The sequence below is a fragment of the Diceros bicornis genome, chromosome 39, assembly GCF_020826845.1.
Source record: "Diceros bicornis minor isolate mBicDic1 chromosome 39, mDicBic1.mat.cur, whole genome shotgun sequence".
Lineage (NCBI taxonomy): Eukaryota > Metazoa > Chordata > Mammalia > Perissodactyla > Rhinocerotidae > Diceros > Diceros bicornis.
In genome coordinates, this window is record NC_080778.1 from 16,569,176 (window position 1) to 16,592,017 (window position 22,842).

The following is a 22,842-nucleotide window of genomic DNA, read 5'->3' on the forward strand; positions in this document are numbered from 1 at the left end:
AGTCAAGTCTGGGTTTTATTCCAGTTCTTCTGCTGTTGCCGTGGAAAAGTAACTCAGCTCTGAGCCTTAGTTTGCTCATCTGTAGAATTAGAATAATAATCGACCACTTTTACCACAGGAAGGTTGTGAAATTTGTGAATGTCAACCGAGAATGCATAAGAAAACTTTCTTTAAAATCTACAACATTAAAAAAATGTTTCAGTGAAAACTCTGTGTTCGTGTATTGCTACAGGTTGTAATTTAGTAGTAGCATCCTTCAGCAAACAGCTTTAACGTAATAAGGGAAATAGCTTTAACTCCACTGACTCCAGTGTTCTCATTCCTGAACAGTGATTTGAAAGAAATAACCTAAAGAGGAAATACATATTATGAAGATGATTTTTGAAATGTTATTTATAATACCACATAATTGAAAAGGCGGAAATGCCCATTAGTATAAAAAAGCCTAAGAAAAATTTTATGCATATGTAATCTAAACAAAAAAATTATATAACAATATCAGAAAATGCATATGTGATACTAAGTAAAAATGTGATATAAAATTGAAGGTATGAGTATCCGTGTGGGTAAGAACCAGGCTAGAATGTAGATTATCAAAAGTAACTTTGGAAAGGTCAGATTTGAAGATTTTTCTTTCGTTTTTTTTTTTCAGTTTGATGAATGCTGACATAATGTTACTGACATATGACATCAGTGTTCACGATATACATATATATACATCTGTCTCACTATATATGTATATATACATATAAAATATAATATGTAGATATTTAAGAATTTCAAGGGCAGAATGATAGAAACCAAACTAAAATGCATTGCAAATAGACATATTATGACAAAATACATAGGAAATAGGAAGGCATTCAAGCAAAGAAAAACAAAACAAAAAACAGTAAAAATATTGATACAATTAATAAATATCAATTTAAAAGAATAGGAATGAATACTGTTATGACATCTATAGTCAGGAATTCCATTAAAATAACCCTAAAGCTGTAAAAATTGTGTCAAAATATAAAGGAGTTTTGAAACTCTCTATTGTCCATCATGCTTAAAAATGCTGATAAGGCCATAAATATGTGTGTCTGTATAAATCCAAAATGAGAAACGCTGTTCCTTCCATGCTGACTCTGAATCGAGACTTGCATCCATTTTCCAGTTTCTGTTGTTTCCAATTCTTCTAAGATGTTTATTCATCCCTCGTAGTTTTCTGAATATGTTTGCCAAACTCTTTTTTTACAAAGAACCCGTCATACATTGCCTCCCCATCATGTATATAGTCACAAAAAGAAGCAGTAGGAATCTTCCGCAACTTTCTTGCCATGATTTTTTTTCCTTTCCTTGGCCTTTAGCTTTGGAAAAGGCCCAGATGAAAGACAAACAACTATAAACTGCTCTTTCAAATAAAAAAAATTTTTAAAGAGAGATTTGCAGTGCACTACTGGATTTCTGTACAAGATTCATTTTAAACACTGCTTATAAATTCTTAAATTTTTATACAAATTTTTTAGAAAAGTCACCTTCAAATCTAGTTGATTCCTGTTCAGCCATGCCTTTCAAACCTCTGGGTAAATATACCAAGCAAACAAACAACCACAAATTAAGCAAGATCCAGAAGCCAACAGAAAAAATATATATATTTTTTAAAAGAACAATGACCGCTAGGGAAAAAACCTTATATTCAGTCTTTAACTTAGTAGCTGATTTTCTAAGACTATCAAATGTGAATTAGTACATGTAAGAAAACCCCAGTGGGAGGGTCATGACCCGCTTCCTGGGAACAAACTTAATATATAAAGAACAAGTACCATGTGACAAGTAGAAGGGTTGATGGAGGGGTCCTTAGTAATCAGGATTACTAAGGAAATTAATGGATATCAATATCAAAGGGAAAGAAGAATATTTTCCATGGGAAACGAAGGGCCATGTCCTAATTTAGGACTGATTTGTTGGTGGTGTTTTATATGTGTCGATGATTTAATATAAGAATATAGATTTTAAATATCCCCTGGTTTTATACTAAATTGTTATGCAAACATAAATGCATTAAAAATGACGCATTACAGTCCAGCATCACAAAAGAGCACAATAAAGAAATTTAATTTCATAAGAACTTTAAAACTTGTTTTTTATTTCAAAAGATTTTTTAAAAACACACAGAGAAGTCCAGAGACTAATACATCAAACAAAATTAGAGTTATCGATTTTATTTTGGCATTTTTTCAGTCGTTACTTTTTTAGATGAATCCATGTTGATACATATGAATCTAGTTCTTTTCGTTTTAATTACTTAATGGTATTTTATCTTGTGAAAGGAAGAACTATTCACCCATTTTCTTATTGATGGGCATTTATATTGTTGCCATTTTTCTTTTCCTGTTACTAGCATTGGTGAACTACCTTCTTACAGGTCTTTAAGTGCACAGGTGGGAGAGATTCTCTAAGTTGTAGCCTGGAAGTAGAATTCCTGCATCACAGCCTTACAGATAATTGTTTAAGGCTTACTTCAACAGACTTACCTGCAGAAACTATTGTAGTCAATACTTATCCTGAGAAGAATTGGCTTTGGGGTGGTGTATAGTATTATCCTGCCGATGAACTTGTTATTTTTTTCCACGTGGACAAAGGTTCTGTCAAAATAATAATTACTATCTAGTGTGCCCTTCAGATGACATGGGCCTAGTGAGGACGTCAAAACTCCTGACAAACTAGCATCTATTGGAACTTGGGCCCCCAGATTCTTTTTGTTACCATTATCATTATCGTTAGGCCCCATTTATTGAGTGGCTGTTATTTTCCAGATGGGTAGGGTCATAGGCATTATGCACATTTTCTCTAAATTTAATTCTCATACTTCTGCAAGATAGATACTGTCTTCATTTTAAAGATGAGAAAATTGAGGCTCAGAGAAGTGAAGCAAATTACTCAAAGTCACGTATCTAATGTGCCGGAGCAGAGATTCAAATCAGATCTGTCTCACTCCAAAAGCCATAGTCTTCCTCAAATGCCACACTGCCGCCTGTCTTTAACGATGATACTGCAGCACTTTCCTTTCACTTTCTGTCCTCCTATTCCATGTCCTGAAACCTGATCTAGAGAATTTTCTTTGGATTCTGTAAAAACTCTCAATAGACTAAGCAGCATTTTTAGGGTTTTGAATTAATTTGTAGGGTATTTGTCAGATGATACTAGTCTAATTGTACACTTTCTGATTCTAAAAGTTACAGTTATTTTCTTATCTTTAATACTGAGCTATTTTCAGTGTATTTTTTAATTATTGTGCTCATGGTTCAATTATAATATCAGTAAGAAGATACTTGTTTTATGGTGAGTCTTAAATTTTCTATTTTAATTTATATTTTTAAAGTGTAAGTTAATGACTAAAATAATCTGGTTCCAATTTTAGAGACTAGATCTGGTACACACAATAAGTTACCTAGAACTTATCGCCTTTTTGCACACATTGTAAACTTAGATTATTTATTCTTCTAATAGCGAAAAACCTGATGTGTTATCCCAGGAGTTGGGGATGGAAGGGGAGAAATCACCTGCTGAAGACCAGATGAGAGTGAAATGGGAAAGCCTACATCAAGAATTTAGTACCAAGCAGAAACTACTACAGAATGTTCTGGAACAGGAACAAGAGCAAGTGGTATCAAACATTTTGCTTTCCTATATTAACTGATATAAAAGATGCGCAGCTTATGCTAAAGGAATATAATTTGTGCAGTAATCTATATTTTCATTATCAATTCAAAGTAAGACAAATTATTCATCCTATATTTTCCTTAACAAGTCTGTTTCATGTTTCCCTTAATATTTATATGTGGAAATTTATTTGATTTCTAGATCTTGTTTTCCTCAGAGATGATTGCTATCTGATGACTCATTAGCATAAACCATTAAATTTTAAGTGGCCTCCCTTTTTTTTTTTTTTTTTTTACAACTTTGAAAATTAAAGATGCAAATCAAAGATATACACATCTAGGGCAAAAGGAATTCCACAAATCTGGCAGTAATTGTGGTGTTATCTTATTTTCCATTGCTACTTCCAGTATTCAGTAGTTTCAGAGGATCTTAATGAAAAACATATTGGGACCTTGTTGGATCTAGAAGGAAGGGGAAGCCAGTGGTCAGCTAGAATGATTACTAACTCATCTGTAGGCTGGTTCCCAAGATGGGTAGGTACTGTGTGATGTTGGGCTTGGTTCCACCAAGCAAGCCGAATCCAATGGAATTGGATATAGCAACAGAAGGTTCCAGGTAGGTGAAAGCTATTACTGCACTCTGAGCAGAAGCCAGAGGGGGCTGCAAGTCAGAGGATTGGACCCCTTAGAGAGCTAGTGAGTGAGGCAGGAACCCAGGCAAGCCTGCGATGCTCACCACAGCCGTGGCTCGGCAGGATTTTGAAGACTGAAGCCTAGTGCCAGGTCCTGGGCCACCAATGCTCATCTGGGCCATTCCATGGCAGTAATAGTATCAGAGTAAATTCTAGAACCTTTACTGTGGATCTTAGGAAGCTGCTGTTTTCACTTCTCTTGCCAGGACTAGGTTAGAGTCTAGGAGAAGCTTAACCTGGAAACAAAAGGGTATCAATAAAGTGCATCTGAGGAGAGAAAGGCAGGAGTCCTTGCCAGGATTACCTGAAAGGAGATGGTCTAAAGTCATAACGCGTCCTCTCATCTATGAGGAACCATGCAGAAGTCCCTCAGAGCTTGAAGTCTTGATTTCTGATGTAGATCTCCTGGACTTGCCTGCTAGCTCTCCTTCATGTGAAACTGTTTCCCCATTCCTTTGACTCTAAGGTATATTTACAGTCCTAAATCAGAGACTGCAGTCTTTTTTGACTCTCCTAAGCCAGATAAATCCAGGACACTTCTAGTGACAGTTCATGCTCATTTAGTATTCTCATTTCATTAAATGCCCAACCCCTGGATTCCACCTATTGTCCATTCAACTTAAAGCACATGCATGGTTCATCCAAGGTCTGCAGACCTCCTGGACATCTCATCCATTACCTGCCCTTATCTTGGAGAGCTACCTTTCCTCTCAGTCAACGCCATCCTGGCATCCCGACATCCTCCATGTGGGCTTACTGGAAGAACCTTGTTCTGCTGCCACCAACATTCCCACATGGTATCTGGACTGTTAAAGTTTAGGTTCAGGTTCATATCTCACTTCCCTTTGGAATTAGAAATGGAAAGCATTGAAGGTTCTTTATTTTATGATGTTTTTGCATTTGAGTGCTTTCTTCAAAGAATCACCAGTCATTTGTATAAAGTGCCTCCTAGATTGTTTTCTTCTCTTTGGTGTGAAGAGATGAGAGAAAAGGTAGGGAAGGAGCAGTTTAGCTGTGGGAGTTTCCAAGAAGAAAGGGAATGGTCATTTAATGGGCATATTTTGTGTTCTAGGTGTTAACCTTTCTGGCGACTCTGTGGTGAGGCTGACATTCGCTCTACTATGTAGATCTGTAAGCTAAGGCTTGGAGAGAGAGAATTTCTTAGGGTCTCGTGACAAAGAAGATGCAGAGCTGGGACTGGGATGTAGGTCTATCCAGCTGCAAAGTCCCTCCCTTTTCATGCTAGATTCCTGACAATTTTGTACACCAGATATACTTATACTCTCAAGTCTAAATACAGGCACATTTTTTTGGCCTCAAGTTCACTAGGTCCAAAGGCATTGATCTCTCAGAGCAATTTCCTTTCTCTATTCACGTACAATGTATTTAGTGTCTCTATACGGAACACCCTATATAGCTTCAGGATGAAATATGGCTCCCGCTCCTAGGAACCTGTAACCCAACCAAGGAAATATTTTATACATTTTTGAAAAATTAAGCAATCATGGTAGCCTCCATAAGCAAGAATTAAAAAGGAAGCAGAAGTAAATGTGGAAAGCCACTATAGTAGGTGTGGAATTTAAGGTGGTTGGTTTTATAGAAATGCTAGGTGGTGGGCATTCCAGCTACAGTGGGGAGTGAGCCTGGCATGTTTAGAGGATAATGAGTAATCAGCCTGAAGGTAAGATGAGGGTGAGATATTTTGAAAAGTTATAGGAGACTGAGTTTGACTGGAAACATCATTAAAAAGTTTAAATGTTAGGCCATTTCTTGGTCCTTGCTGGGGAGACGTCGTGTATGCCTAATGGAGTTTAGAAGTGGTGAGTGAATGATGAAGGCCAAGGGCCCAGTCTAGATCTGGTATTCAGGATGGATTAAATCATCATGGGATGATCTAACCAATAGGACAAGTTGAAAGGAAGGCTATGATAAGATTTCAGGTATTTTTCCCACCACATTTTTTTTTTTTTAGTCTATCAGTGAAACATTGCCATTGCTGAATCTGGTCACCATGTTTGGTGAATATGGTGTGTTGTAGGGGGTCATATTTCTCTAGGTTTTCATAAGGACAGTTTTGCCAGCATTGGCTTCAATGTGCACTTATAAATGAGGAAAGTTAGACATAGTTCACGTACCCTTAAATACACTGCTGCTTTTTGCCTACAGCTCTACAGCAGGCCAAATCGGCTCCTGTCTGGTGTGCCACTCTACAAAGGGGATGGGCAGACCCAAGATAAAGCTGCAGTGACATCTTTGCTGGATGGATTGAACCAGGCCTTTGAGGAGGTTTCATCCCAGGTAGGGCCACGCTCTTGTTTTGCTTGTGGATCTTAGCGTCCGTGAAGTTTTTCCACCCCTGGGCGTGAACTGTTGAGACCCAACACCAGTGCTCAGTCCTGAAAGGAAGAGCCACTGGATCTGGCATCTCATCCTGCTGTTTTTCTTTGATTTCTCAAAACACTGTAATTAATTCATTCTCCCCTTTTTTTCCCAGGGTGGAGGGACAAAGAGGCAGAACATTCACTTGGAACGGAAGTTATATGATGGGGTCTCAGCTACCTCGACTTGGTTGGATGATGTTGAGGAACGTTTATTTGTTGCCACAGCACTTTTACCGGAAGAAACGGAAACTTGCCTCTTCAACCAAGAGGTAAGTTTGGCAGCTTGTGTCTGTGAGTGTATGGCATTGAAGAGCACTTGAAATTTAATACTGGATAATTAATGTTATGCATAAAGAAAGTTAAGCAAGAGACAGTTCTAATAAAGTACAAATTAAGTATATTTCCAAGCAGTATAATGCAGAAAAGAATTGCCTAAGTAACAGAAGCTCTCAAAGATATTTGTGTTTTGCATTTTTATTCTTTATCTTGTATGTGTGGGAGGAGGAAAAAATGGAGGACTCTTTGTGAAAACTTTGTTGTCTGTCGCAAATCTTTTATACTTGAAACACAGGCTAAAAAAAGTAATGCATGAATTCCTACATAGCACTTTACAAAACTCATTTTTTCACCAAATGTATATTAATATTAGCTAATAATGTAAAATTTCTGATAAAAATCTCTCCAACGTGACTTGCCTAATATTTATAGAAGTGTAAGAAAGTGGTTCAACTTGCCTTAGGTGTAAGAGAGATATGGTAGACTTTCTATGAGGAAATGATTTGTATATAAATTCATGGATCTAAACATTGAAATGTGCTTTTTCTTTTGTCAACCCTAGACTCTTGCCAAAGATATTAAGGAAATGTCTGAAGAAATGGATAAGAACAAGAGCTTGTTTTCCCAAGCATTTCCAGAGAACGGCGATAACCGAGATGTCATTGAAGACACTTTGGGTTGTCTTCTGGGAAGGTTATCCTTGCTCGACTCAGTAGTAAATCAGCGATGTCATCAGATGAAGGAAAGACTTCAGCAAATACTCAATTTCCAGGTAAGACATTATCAAGAGATGTTCGACCATTCTCCAGCTATATTCAATAATAAGCAGGATGTCTTATTGAGGTATGATGTAGACCTATTTTTTTTTTTCAAATGTACAATGAAGAGCAAGAACATTACAGAAAAACAAGAGGATTGAACTTAAGAATTAGAAAACTAAGAGTTTTGTGCTCTTAGAAATGGAGGGATGAGAAAACCAGCCAACCAATAAGGGCTCAATAGAACTTTAAATTCAACCAATGAAAGTCATATTTATGGCATCTTAGAATTATAATTTCCAGTTGGTAATAGTGGAGTTTAAAACATATGACCAAAGAAACATGCAGGAAAGTGCTGTAATACAGAATGAACCCTGGACTCCAATACCCAGGGGCCATAGAAAGTGACTATGGCCAAATTACTTCTACCTGTGTTAAAAATGTATTGCATTGGGGCTGGCCTGGTGGTTAAGTTTGCATGTTCCACTTCGGCAGCCTGGGGTTCACAGGTTCAGATCCCAAGTGTGGACCTACACACCGCTTGTCAAGCCATGCTGTGGTGTCATCCCGTATACAAAATAGAGGAAGGTTGGCACAGATATTAGCTCAGGGCCAACCTTCCTCACCAAAAAAAAAAAGAAAAAAATATATTGCATTACTTCTCAACCCTAACTCCTCAGACTTATTGCTTTTTAGCCCTAGACTAGAGTTCTGTTGCCAACTGAATAATTGTGTGCTTATGAAACTTTTCCTATGACCATAAACTTCAGTAAATGCAAAAGTGGCTGATAAACTTTTAGTGATGATTTTCATTCCTAATAAAAATCACCCTTTGGGAATACTTAAGTTTTAACTGAATTTTATTTTTAACAAACACAGAAGATTTATGAAATAGATACATGTAATTAGGGCCAAGAATTTGATGTAAAATTTTAACTTGTAAAAAAGAAAATACTGTAAAATATCAAAGAAATGTAGCATTAGCCAAGAAACTTGGAATTTTCTAGATATTCATCTAGAGGGACAAATTATCACTGCCTTCCAGTAGTTTACATTCTTAAAACTACAAAGTAAAATTATCACAAACATTTGTGTATCTTTTATTTATTCACAAAAAATATTCACGTGTATTATTGTCTTTAATCTTCACAACATTCCTATTGGCTAAGCATTGTTTTAATATTCACTTTGCAAAGTTAAAATGTGTGAAATACTTTGAACAGTGTCTGAAACATAGTAAGCACTCAGCAAGTTTTATTATTGTTGTTGCCGTTAATAATGGCATTTGTTATAACAGATATAGGATCTGAAACCAACGGATTTTTATATTTTATATTGTTAGAGTGATGGCAGGGGAGATGGAGAATAGTTGACCTATTTAAGATATATTTTGAAGGCAGAATCAGTGGGAGAGAATTTGTTGATGGTTTGGATTTGGGGAATGAGAGAAAGGGGGACTGCTGAGGAACTCCAGGGACTCTGACTTGAGCATCTAAGGGGAGTTGGTTGACAGAGAAGACTGGTGGGTAACAGTGCCATTGACAATGGGCAAGACTGGGTTGTTGGTGGTCCCATTGGCTAGGCAAGAATATGGGGTAGAATTAAGATACTCTGGTGAATAGTCACAGTAGACATTTGGGTATGCAAGTCTGTGGCTTAGAGAAATGACCTGGACTGGCTATTTGCATTTGTATCTGTTATGTTGTATAGTACATAGAGAGGAAAGAGCATTTCACCTGGAGTCCGAAAAGCTGGGGTTGGTTATTTGGGTATTTTCTTTTGGATTGAAGATCTGATTGCATGTACAAGTACACAGGGTGTGTCTGAAATCAGTAAAACTGTTGTGCAACTTGTGGAAACTTCTTTCATTCCTTTAAAATTCATCTTGCATAAAATAATACACTGAGTTTTAACAGCATTCTAGTCTATCAGCCGTGAATGAGGCGGGTTAAAAGTGCAAATATGTGTATAACTCAGAGACATATTTCCTTTTTTCGAATTGCATTTACTATGCTAGTGTCTTTGGTACTTTAAAATTTTTATTGGTAATTGTAGCCAGTCAGAGTAAAATATGAACTGAGCGTGAGTACTCTGGAACTTATTTTGTGCGGAGGACCAAGAGGAGAACATGGAATCATGAAATTCTCTTTAAATCATGTTCTCTAGTTTTCTTCTGCCAGTAAGTTTCTACTTGTTGGTGGCCAGCTCACGAACAAAAACTGACATTCCAAAATGTTTGTGTTCCAATTTAATTGAGAGAAGATTCCAATATTAATGGAATTAAAGGTCAAGTCACAAACCATTTTCTTTTACTTTGCTACACCTGGTATGCTGTCAGTGCTCAATAGTTATTGGACTAGTATGCCTTCATTTTTCATTTATCCTTTGAGTATTAGCTTTTGCCAGACTGCTAACGTTATCCTATACCCAACAGACCATCTGGAAGAATACATAGCTGTTACGTAGAGGTATGTTAACTACATGGCCTCGCAACAAGTTATCAGCTATTCTGTAGGTAAAAAAAAATTTTTTTTTTTTTTTGTGAGGAAGATCAGCCCTTTGCTAACATCTGCCAATCCTCCTCTTTTTTTGCTGAGGAAGACTGGCCCTGGGCTAACATCTGTGCCCATCTTCCTCCACTTTATATGGGACGCCACCACAGCATGGCTTGCCAAGCGGTGCATCAGTGCGCGCCCGAGATCTGAACCGGCAAACCCCGGGCCGCCGCAGCGGAGCGCGCACACTTAACCGCTTGCGCCAGCCTCTTAGGTAAAAAAATTTTACCCGTAGATTTAACACCAAATAAGTTTCCTGGACATTTTTAAAATCAAGTATTTTAAGTTTTTTAAAAAATGAAAAATGAAAGAATTGTTTATTTAAATTTTCTTAAATGAGCAAGGCAGCACAAATGATTTTAGAACTTGAAACTTTCTATGGACCTGTTCCTCCAACAGCTAGAATCCTGCCTCTTTATGCCCTACAAGTAATTCTAGTGCCTATAAGAAAAAAATGTGATGTCTGTTACGTGTGTATATGTAGATACCTTAATTATCCTGGTGTATCACAAGTATAGTAATAGGAAATTGTTAGAGCCTTTGGATTTTAATTTTTAAGAGAATATCAACATGCATATGGGTATTAGCACCTCTTAAAGTTTTTTATTTAGTAACTTGTAAATCAATGGTATTCTCTGCTGTACTGTCTTCTTGACTCCTCTCTTCCAGTAATTAGTGTGGCTTCCAGAAAAGCAAACTCTGTTTTCTATTAGCTTGAGTAGAATATAATTAAGGTAAAAAATATGCTATTAAAAATGCAAAGATGATGTATAGGAAATGTATACACACTCACCCTTTCTAACCCATGTTATGTTATTTATATTTATCTACTCATTTAGATTAACTGAACTCATGTTGTTTTAATATATGTAGATAATAGAGACTTTATTTCTTTTCGAATCTGTTCAGATGAATGGGAAACCTCTTTTCCTACACATACAAATAGATAAATGTGTCATGGTTCTAATGGCCCACATGGCCTCATTCTGAACACAGTTGAATAATACAAACATGATCGTAACTCATAAGCAAAACCCTTGTTTCTGGCATCACTTTTCCAGTGCTGTTATTACAATTTCCTATTTGATCTACAGCTAGGCTTGCAAATTGGTTTCACTTTGGTTAGTGACAATTATTGCCTCATAGGATTGTCTGTTTTTCCCTAATTCTCATGTTCAGTGCTATTTCTTGTTTTTAAATTTTATTCTGTAAGTCACCGACTATTTTGCTTTTCAGCTTTGCATTTTGCATTATAATGCTTCCACACATCCCTTAAAGAATTTTTTTTTCCTTGGTGTGATTATCCATCTTTTCATGAGACAGTCAGAATTTTTGTATCTTGGTGACACGTACTCGTGTATGATCAGCCTCCAGGGAAGAGGATTTGATAAGTCAAACTTCAACCTCTGATGAACAGCCAGCCCATTGTATATGTTTGCTGACCAATAAGAAATAGAGCTTCCTTGCTGATATTCCAGGGGAAAAATTAAAAGTTTATCATTCAAATTTTGTTCCTGTTCATTATTCCGTTTAGAATTGAGTACCAAAATTCCAATAGTTATTTCCTTTTTGTACAAATCTGACTCAATATAAATATATTTGGACTTTTAAATGAGTAATGTTTATGAACAAATGGCTTGGCTAAGATCTTTTTGTGTTGTCTCTTCATCGATGTCTTTGGTCATCGTGGATAATATTTATTTTCTAAACTTCTGGAAGGTTTTTTATAAGTTTGTGCAAATTCTTTGAAAATAGGAGAAAGAAGGAAGTGAGGGAGAGAGGGAAGGAGGGGAGAGAGGAAAAAAGAAATCATATTATTCTTTTTTTTTTTTTTTAAGATTTTATTTATTTATTTTTCCCCCCCCTAAAGCCCCAGTAGATAGTTGTATGTCATAGCTGCACATCTTTCTAGTTGCTGCATGTGGGACGCGGCCTCAGCATGGCCGGAGAAGCGGTGCGTCGGTGCGAGCCCGGGATCCGAACCCAGGCCACCAGCAGCGGAGCGCGCGCACTTAACCGCTATGCCACGGGGCCGGCCCATATTATTCTTAATAATCATATTTTTTCCCAAATCAGGGTAACACCTATAGCTTGTTTTACTAGATAGAAGTCATTAGTGTAATATTTCTGCTGCAAGGTTTAAATGTGCATATTTGTTTCATATATAACCAGAAGATTAGTGACAGTATTGCTTTTATTTGTCTACTTCGTCTCCATTTGTATTGTGTTGGAAATGCTTTGTGTAACAAATTCTTTAAAAGTCAATCTTAGCACTTAGGTAAATTTTTACCAATTTCTTTTACCTTCCCATAGGACAGTATTGTTTCTTCTGAACGTTAAATTCTTACGCCTGTGTATTATTTCTAAGAATGTGTGTTATATTTACAACTATTTTGAATTCCCTGTTACACACATTAAGTCTTCCTATTGCTTTCCTTCTTAGAATGATCTGAAGGTGCTGTTGACATCCCTGGCCGACAACAAGTACATCATTCTGCAGAAACTGGCAAATGTGTTTGAACAGCCTGTGGCAGAGCAAATAGAGGTATTTACAGCTGCCTTTTTCCAGAAGAGCAAATGCATAGAGTAGATCAGATTTACTATAAAATTTCAAATATTCTATGAAAGATGAATGGCTTGCTACAGCATTTTTGTTTGTCATATATTTTGTTTTTAAGTGCCGAGTTTGGATAGCTGGCTAGGTTACGTTGACTCTGTCACTTACTTCTGCATGGAATTAGGAAATGTGAGATAGGAAGAGGTGTCAGTGACAGATGCTGACCTGAACAAGTTTGCCACCTAACAATGAGATTAGATATGAACCTCGGTGACATATGACAGAAAGTCAAACTGTCCTGGTACAGATGGGGCACTGCAGACATTCAAAAGAGAGTAGATTGCCTCCCACACGGGTAGGATCAGGGAAGATTTTGTAAAGGGAAATTCAAACTGGACTTAGAAGTGTGGACACACAGAGACTGGAAAGAAAAGTAACCAAGTAGAGAGATCAGCAGGAACAAAGGCTTACATGTTAGACAATTCCGAGCACTTCAGGAGTAAAGCAAGCAATCCTGTTTAGCTTAACTTACAATGAATGAAAGGACTGAGGGGAAATAAGATTGGATGAGAAAATTTGAGGCAACTGGTAGGTCCTATTGAATGTCAGAGAATTTGGACTTTCTTTTATAAACCATTGGTCTCTAACATGTATTGATCGCACACCTCATTAGTCAAAAAAAATAAGCACACACCACAAATAGGTGAATATTTACTTATTTATAAATTATAAGTAGGTACTATGTTATAAAGCATACACACAAATGAAAATTAAAAATGAATGTGGCTGAATATAAATAAAAGATGATCATCTCACACACTTTTGGGTATTGGACTCACCTTGGAGACCATTGGCAGTGGAAAGTCACTGGGATATTTGAGAGTGAGGATGCGTGTCAGTGCCAGATCCTTCCTCTGGATGGTTGCCATGGCAGCACCAGGGTCAGGAGGCAAGATATCCATCATGAGCTTTACGTAGTTGAACTGATGAGAAGGCATGGGAATTCAAACTAGCGTAATGGCGTAATGGCGGTGAAAAGAGGGAGGAGAGAAGAAATGGGTAGGATGTTACACAGAATATCTCCTGTTTCATAAGTAAGTAGTTATGAAAAGTGTGTTTTAATAGAATTTCACAACCTGACTTCAGTAGACCTCTATTGTATGAATAGACTATAGAGGATCCCCCTAAATATTTCTCTGTATAAAGATATATCAAGATCGATGCATCTATCTGAGAGATCACTAAAATAGTTTGCAAAATTATATGTGAATGTATATTTTTCTTGACCACAATTTCATGTGTTTTTTTAAAGAGATCACTCATTTCCCCCAAATTAAAAACCACTCTTCTATGTCATATCCTCTACTTGAAAGGATCTTTTTTTTAATTTTGATTTTTTTATTTTTGGCTTATAATGTACCTGGTTCCAAAAAAGACTTGAGCAACAAATAGTGATGCTTTGCCTTGAATTTCTAATGTGAAATATAGGATATGTATGATCACAAGTAACATTTTTACTAATTATTGACCATTATAACTAAAGTAAATGCCACAGATAAAAATAATTAGATTATTTCTTTGAAAGAATGGAAAGCAACTAAAAATGTACTAATTCCGTCCCTACCCTCCTTGGATTTAAAAAAGTAATATCAGCAGAAGGCATGGGGATGACACCTCTCAGTATATTCGTCTTTTGAGTCGTGTCATTATGATCTAGAATGGACCTGTTGCCCCACAAGCCTGGGGCACAGCTGTCTTCTGGGAATCTCTTCTACCATTCTGAGAATTTTCTTCCCTTCTCTCTCTGATGGATATTCTCTTTTCTGAGTCCCAAGTCTTTCTCTTTATTGTGTTGCTTCCTTGTTTTGTTAGGGCATATCCTTACTAAGAAAAGATGAAGGATAGGAATATTTTTTAATATTTTTCATGTCTGAAAATGTTCAGATACTTTGCTCACATTTTATTGACTGCTTGGCTCTTTATAGAATTCTTGGTTGGAAATCAGTTTCTTTTAGAGTTTTGAGGGTTTTGCTTCATTGTTTTATAGCTCCCAGTCTTGGCTTGAGGAATCTAAAATCCTTCTAATTCCCAAAGGTCCCCAGTTTTCTGAAATTTCACAGTGACATGCCTTGAGGAGAGTCTATTTAATGCACTGTGCTGGGAGCTCAATGGGCTTTTTTGACTTGGCAGCTCTCATCTTTCCATTCTGGAAAATTTTCTGATAACTTATTTAATATTTTTCAATTCTTCATTTTATCTGCCTCCCTTTCTGGAACTCCTTCTAGGCAGATGTTGGATATTTTGTTCCAGTCCTCCAGTTTTTTCTCAAGAGACGTTTCTCTCTGTGTCTTTTTGCTCTGCTTTCTGGAGATTTCCTTGATTTCAATTCCAAACTCTTCCACTGAGTTTTGCATTTCTGCTCTCATGTGTTTAATTTTCCCAGAGCTCATTTTGGTAATCTGAATGCTCCTTTTTTTATAGTATCCTGTTCTTTTTTTTAATAGATACATTATCTTTTGCAATCTCTCTGGGTGTAGTAATGATTTTTTGGTTACAGTTTCATTTTTCCTGTATAATCTGTTTCCCTCCGAGTTGCTTTTATTTGTTTGTTTATTTTGGTCTCCACCTTTCCTGCTAGAGGCTTTTCTCAGATATATGGAAATCCTTTGTTGTCTCTTCACATTGAGGGTGGATGACTAAGCAGCTGAGTGGGAACTTGGTGTATGGATGGGGCTTGAGAATTTTGAGATTTATTGAAGGATGGTCTACACAGGCTATTTGTTGGAGAATCCTTGTGTCAAATTTTTAGGTCTTTTCTATTGGTCTTTTCATTTTTTCTCTCCTCTCCTGTCTGAAGAATAGAGACATGGTTTCAGCACTCTAGAAGACCTAGGGGCTGCACATTTAGCATTCAGTGGGCACTCAGTCACTTTATCCTCCTGTTTTCAGTCAAGTGCTCAAGCCCACAGCTATGTCTGGCACCCCTCAGTCCAGAGACAATCTGTTCTACCTTCTCCAGAAAATAAACTATCAGTCGTTCACCAGGGAAAGAAAAGGGCAGTGTGGAATGAAGAAGGGGATGTGGGAATTGAACTGCTTTTTAAGCAGCTTTTCACCAACCTGCCTTATTTAGCACCCTATACCTCTTCACCGAGAGTTCCAGAGATTCCTGTTGTAAATTTGGTAGTGTAGATCCCCTGCTAGCTTAGGATTCAGCTTTCTCAGAATTCTTAAGTCAGTTCTTGTGTATCCTCCTGATTGCCAGCTCTAAAAATTTTGCTGGTATTGTCTTCTTTCCTATTTTCTAGATTTATGGGGGTGGAGGGAACACACGAAAAAACAAGCAAAGAAAATATTTACTGTGGTTATAGTGGGGTTTCAGGAAAGAAAAAACAGGACACATGTGTTTCATCTGCCATCTGGAGTCCGTGTTCTTTTGATCCTTCAAGGGCAACTGAGGTTGCATTTCTTCTAAAAGCCTACTTCGACTGCTCCAGGATTCGGTGGTATCTCCCTTCGCCGAAGTCCTCAAATGGACGAGTTGCGTCAAGTTTAGGGCATAATTATATTCAGCCTTGTTTTGTTTTCCTCTGGCTCCTAACTAGACTAACAGTAAGCTCCTCGAAGGCCAGGATGAGACTTTGTTCTGTGTCTACAGACCTCACGCTGGGAGGACAGGGCTTAATACTAGCGCCCACCTTAATACTTGTTGATTGCTTGGTTTTCTACTAAACAAAGAGTGAGCTTTATTTACTCTTTGTGAACCTGGCTATGTTGTAACATATTTTCCTTGCCTCGCTGAATCTCTCTGCAAAGACGCTCAAAACTGCTTTTCAGGGAACCAGAACATAATCCCCTAGAAAATCACAGGCAGATACCTTCTAACTATGTCCTAAATCATGCTTGTTTTTCAAGTGTTGCTATTCACAAATTCCCTTATTTGTTTAAGGAAGCCATTGTTCTCCCAACCCTCCATGCTAAATCCCTCCTACCTCCTTCCTTTAAGATAGCTGATCTGTAGTGTAATAAAGGTCCTTCTTCCCTTTTCTATATAGTAGATGGCCGTGGTTTTTAATGTTGTATGGAAATGACTCTTTTCGTATGCATTGAAAATATTTTATTTGGAGAGAAGAGGAACAAATAAAGAGACACGATAATCACATTTTGTGTGGGAAGTTGTTCATGGGAGTTTTAATGAGATGTCATGATTCTTCCATAGGCAATACAACAGGCTGAAGATGGGCTCAAGGAATTGGATGCAGGAATCGTTGAGTTAAAAAGGCGTGGTGACAAGTTGCAGATTGAGCAACCTTCCATGCAAGAACTTTCCAAACTCCAGGTATAATTTTCTACCAGTAGTATTCAGCTTTAATAATACATCCTAACTAGAAGTCAAGAAAAAATTATTTTCTCTACGTTTTTGGTTTTTCTGTATAAAATTCATGTCGTGTAGGTCCTAATCTTTTTTCCAAGTAACTCTTAGAAAATTTTCTGAAACTTTCACCATAATTAGTGCAATAAAATAAATTATATTCTCATGCTTCTAAGATCCTTTTTTTTTTCCTGACATTTACTTTATTATTATTCCAATGGCTAAGCATTGTGAAGTGGTTTAGTTGTGTCATATTGTTTTCTACTCTAGAAAATATAGTTATCAATCCAACCTAGAAAAGTTCAAAGAGGGATATCTACTGTGAAAAAACAAAATTCAACCCAGTAAATTTGAAGATCTAATTGCCTTTATTAAGCGATTTATGAATGAGGCGGCATCCCATCTAGCAAGTAGAGAGATATTCCGAGGAGTAATACCAAATGGAAGGTTTTTATAGGAAGGAGCGTGGGTCAAGGAAGTTATTAGCAAAAGGAAAGAAAGGATTATTTGGGTCCTGGACATTTTGTCTTTGAGGAGCAAGGAACTGGCAAGGGATTTATCATTCACATTGCCTCTTCTTCCTCTGGAGCATGGAGAGGGCCCACGTGACAGATTACCTCATTGGTGCTGACCAGAAAATTCCAGACTAGTTGGTAAAGATTACAAATCTGGGGAAGGTCTACACTGCAATTAGGTTAGGTATTAAATCTAGGTTTGGAATCATGGGCTGTAGCACAAGTGACGCCATTGAGGGCCTGTGTTTTTCTCCTTAACTCTACCCTGTATTGTACTGTACCTCCAAAATTGTTTTAAAGAAAAAATACTGAAGCTAATACTTTTTAGAAAGTAGTTTTTTTCAGGTGTTCAAAATGATGGTTTATCTTTCATACCTGTTTGAATGGAGGAGAGAAATTGCTTCAACTGCAGAACAACAAAAAAATTAAACTAGAAGGCAGCTGAAATCTAAACAGTCTTCCTGGCATCCTTCAGGAGTGGAGAATAACTTTGGGTTAATTTGCTTTCCTGGATCTGGCACCTATAGACAAAATCTGATATTCAGGTGGTAGGGAGATAGTGGGATATTAGACCAGCAAAATTTAGCATTTGGTGGGCAACACAGTTAAGTTATATTAAGAAAAAATTGTGTACAGTGACACACACATATTAAGTTTTCTCTGCATGCCTTATTACAGAACTATTGAGGGATTAATAGCGTGAGTCCAATGCAGAGTCAAAAGTTTTTCCTTCTGAGAAAATAAAATAGCTCTATTTTAAAAAGAGCATTTTCATTTTAACTGTCTCATTCTGTTATCTAACATTTCATAATGTCATGAGCCCACTCCCCCCACTTTGTCCTTTTCTGACAGTTTTCTGACAGTGCCTAAATGTCAGGTGTGAAAATCAAACGTCATAGCTGTGAATAGGCATTAAAGTTGAACTTTTCCAGATTGAGCCATTTTGGCCTGCTAAACGTTAATGTGATACACTAATCGGGTCCATATGGCTCAAATAAATTTTGTGTTTGGTGTATCATCATCTCCTAAAAAGTCTTTCCAGTTTAAATAGTTAGTTATTTATTTACTCCACCACATTTGGCAAAAACGTTGCCTTTTTAAGTCATAAAGTCTTTCTGCTCACATTAAACTCCTCAATTTCTCTAACTCATTATTTGAGGAATAGTCCAAAATCTGATTATTATTTAGCAGACAAAATATGAAGGATACTATATTTAATTGCTCTAGAAATATATAAACATTGAGAACATTATAAAAATTAGAATGACATTTTCTTTGACATTTCCTTCAGCCACATGAACAATTTTTCAACATTTTAACCCCACATCTCTCCATAAACTCTTGACATCCTGAGAAGACAGTTGTCAAATGTACCTTGGGTCACTTCTAGGCAACATTTTTGCATATCCTTTGGAATGTTAAAATATTTAGCTTAGCTGTTTTTTTTTTTTTTTTGCTGGGAAAGATTCACTCTGAGCAAACCTCTATTGTCAATCTTCCTCTCTTTTTTAATTTCCCTCCCAAAGCCCCAGTACATAGTTGTAGATTCTAGTTGTAAGTCTACTAAATCTTGTATGTGAGCCACCGCCACAGCATGGCTACTGACAGACGAGCAGTGTGGTTCCCCACCCAAGAATTGAACCCCAGGCTGCTGAAGCGGAGCATGCCGAACTTTAACTGCTAAGCCATCAGGGCTGGCTCTAGCTTATCTTTTTTGAAAGAAGTTTTCAAAGTGAGCCTTATAAGAAGGACAGCTAGGTGACCTATGCAGAGCATCGCCATAGGTCAGATACCTGAAGGAGCATCCTTGGTTGGGTCATGGGCTTGGTAGAGAGGAGCCAAAACATGAGTTGAGAGTGAGTATTGCTGTCTCTGTTTCTTAGGACATGTATGATGAACTGATGATGACCATTGGCTCCCGGCGGAGTGGTCTCAACCAGAATCTTGCACTCAAGAGTCAGTATGAAAGGGCCCTCCAAGATCTGGCTGACCTGCTAGAAACTGGACGAGAGAAGATGGCAGGTGACCAGAAGATTATTGTGTCTTCCAAAAAAGAAGTGCAACAACTACTTGACAAACATAAGGTAAAAAAAAGAGAAAGAAAATGTCATTGTGAAAACATATTCTTATTCACTGATATATAGGTACTAAAACCTAATATTATGAATCTTTTATGAGTTTTTACTTGTATAAGTTACTTTTTATAATGGTCAACAAATGTGTATTCAAACCCACTGGCATTCAATAGCACAGAAAAATTATAGAAGATAGGCTTCTATAATTTTTTAAGTTAAAGAATACTAACCTTGCCAGTGATTTTAATTATCAGTCCCTCACTAATATTAGCCAGGCTTTCTCCCTTCATAAATTGCAACAAAGGGTTAACTCAGGGACTTTTGTCAAAGGAGCTTCATTCTTAACTCTGCTTTTTGCTTTGTGTCCTTTGTTCCCTTTTGTTCATTTAGTCCTCGGTGTTCTCTCTGGCTTCCCTTGTCCTGGCCAGGGACCCCTGGCTCTGCTCTGGGATGCAGAGCTGCCACTCAGCTCTGGGATGGGGTTTCTGTCTCTTTGGGCATCACTTGGCTCTTCTTCCTCTAGTGGCTCTAGGCCTCAAGAGTTTCTTCCTGGGGACCACGAGTCCTTTACTACATAATCCGACGTGGTAGGCCTGAGATTACTCTGTCAGTGTGTGCTGTAACCGAGTTCAGAGTAGATGCTCCTCCTTATTAAAGGAACGCGTGTTTAACGCACACTCACAAATAACTCGGGCATTTTTAGCAGTGATTACAGCAAGAGCAATTTTGCCAGTCCAGAAACCCAAACTCCCAGACTGTGGGATTTTCCAATAGGGAAACTTTAAAAATCCCGTTGGGTTATAGATGGTTAACGTTCTACCATTATGGAGCTCCCTGGTGGCTTATAAAGGTGGATTTTTTTGGAATTGTACTTCTTGCTATTTTTTCCCAGAGATTTTTGTCCAAAACTTTGTGATTTATTAAAGCCTTATCATTTGGCTTTGAAAACATTGCTTTAAAGTTCACAGCTGGTTTTTCTCAAATGTTTGACCATAGCAATAAAATATCATCCTGAGTTATTCCAGAGGGGAAACTAGGATCGATGTGTATAAATAACAGAGAAATGAAGCTCAATAGATGGAGAACTCTAAAAGGAGTAGGCTGCCATTGAACAGACAACCCTCCTGGCCTTGAGAAGATCATCCAAGGCTGTCAGGGGGAGATGGGGTTGTAAAAGGAATATGAGCTTTCAGTGAATGTTGAGCTAAATGACCTCCAAGTTTTCTTCCAACTTTAAGATTCTATGATATAATAATTGTCGGTAAAAAATGATGATTCTAGCTTCTATTGACCAAACTTTTTTCTGAGGGAGAGCTCTACAGTGACCTTGAGCATGTTACATAGACTGCGTGGTTCAGTGTCTTCATCCGTAAAATGGGAAATAAAACTACCTACCTCACAGAGTTTTTCTAAGGATTAAAATCGTCAGTAAACTATATTGATAGAGTACCCGACATATAGTATGCATTAAACGCTAGTATCAATTCCCAGTCCTTCAGTTCTACCCAGGGTGTTGGGAACAGGAAATGGGATAAGCCCTATCTCCCTCCTCTGGGGACTTATACACATAAAAAGTAACATTTCAGCGGCCGGCCCTGTGGCACCTTGGTTAAGTTCGCACGCTCTGCTTTGGCGGCCTGGGTTCGCGAGTTCCGATTCTGGGCGCGGACCTGCACCACTCATCAGACATGCTGTGATGGTGACCCACATACAAAATAAAGGAAGACTGGCACAGATGGTAGCTCAGGGCTAATCTTCCTCAAGCAAAACAAAGAGAAAGATTGGCAACAGATGTTTGCTTAGAGCAAATCTTCCTCACCAAAAAAAAAAAAAAGGTAATGTTTCAAACCACATTTGTATGATTGTGCAAGGCCTACAATTTTGTTGTGTGTAGCTATAATACGAGGGAAATTTAAAACTGTATAATACCAATCAGTATGTGTCAAGCTGTGCATGGCAGTGAGTATTAAGCACAATAAGTGCTCTGGGAATTCAGAGAAGTAGGGCTCAAGCCCAGCCATAGAGGAAGAAAAGTCGTGAATGTGTCCAGTGAGGATGCTGCGATAAGCACAGAGTGTAGCCAGAGGCCAACAATGGCGGAATGGGAGCTGATGTGTCCAAGGGACAAGGGAGGCCAGTTTGTGTGGTGGGGTTAGTGACAGTCCACCCAGATTATACAGGGATGAGGAATTTGGAGGGCAGAGGAGTTTTATCAGCAGCTGGTCACACATAAAGGGCTTTGTTTTGGGGAAAGAGTGTCTGCAGCCCGGTAGTGTGTAGGTGCACTGGACTAGGGGGACAAGAGAGGCCAGTTAGGAGACCAGAGCCTCCTCCGTCTCTGCAGAAAGTGGTGAGCGTGTGGGTAAGGCGGTGGGCTGATATCCCTCACGTATTACCTGAGTGCATCAGCTTTCATGTTTGAAGCAATTTTTCTCGTAAGGTAGGATATGAATGAGTTGCTGACATCTTTCTACCTGAAAAATTGCAGGAATACTTTCAGGGCCTGGAATCTCACATGATCTTGACTGAAACACTCTTCAGAAAGATAATCAGCTTTGCAGTGCTCCAGGAAACTCAATTCCACACAGACCTGATGGCGCAGGCTTCAGCGGTGCTGAAACGGGCTCACAAGAGGGGTGTGGAGTTGGAGTACATTCTAGAGGTGAGACCATTGACGTGACACTTTCCCTACAGCAAACTCCCTACTGCAAACAGACCGTTAAGGCAAGACATATTTAGTCCTGCGATTTGCCTCATGTGACCGTGGAACTCTCTAGAACTCAGCGTTGTGTGGTGCCTTCTTCCTCTCATATTTCCTATTTATATTTGGATATAAATATAGCTCGATGACCTCTGACTTCAGACTGGGCATGACAATATTTGGAATTTTGATAGGCAAACTGAAAAACTGCTGACCTGTGCTATAAATTCTTGAAAAAGACTTCAAATGATTTAAAAAAAAGATTTTCCAATTTTAAGTAAAATAAAAATCCGAATTTAAGAATAAATGATTT

At 37.8% G+C, this 22,842-nt stretch overlaps 1 protein-coding gene across 4 annotated transcripts in view; it reads left to right on the forward strand.

Annotated features, from left to right (window-relative positions):
• The window catches only part of SYNE1 (spectrin repeat containing nuclear envelope protein 1), a 430,148-nt gene that overhangs the window by 300,593 nt on the left and 106,713 nt on the right, over positions 1-22,842 (forward strand). For 3 of the 4 annotated variants that reach the window (XM_058534130.1, XM_058534127.1, XM_058534128.1), the window contains 8 exons: positions 3,496-3,652; positions 6,506-6,637; positions 6,834-6,989; positions 7,559-7,768; positions 12,753-12,854; positions 17,086-17,205; positions 19,637-19,837; positions 22,317-22,490. In XM_058534130.1, coding sequence (XP_058390113.1) covers positions 3,496-3,652; positions 6,506-6,637; positions 6,834-6,989; positions 7,559-7,768; positions 12,753-12,854; positions 17,086-17,205; positions 19,637-19,837; positions 22,317-22,490 — 1,252 coding nt within the window. The remainder of the gene's footprint in view (positions 1-3,495; positions 3,653-6,505; positions 6,638-6,833; positions 6,990-7,558; positions 7,769-12,752; positions 12,855-17,085; positions 17,206-19,636; positions 19,838-22,316; positions 22,491-22,842) is intronic. The other variant, XM_058534129.1, reaches the window with a different exon arrangement.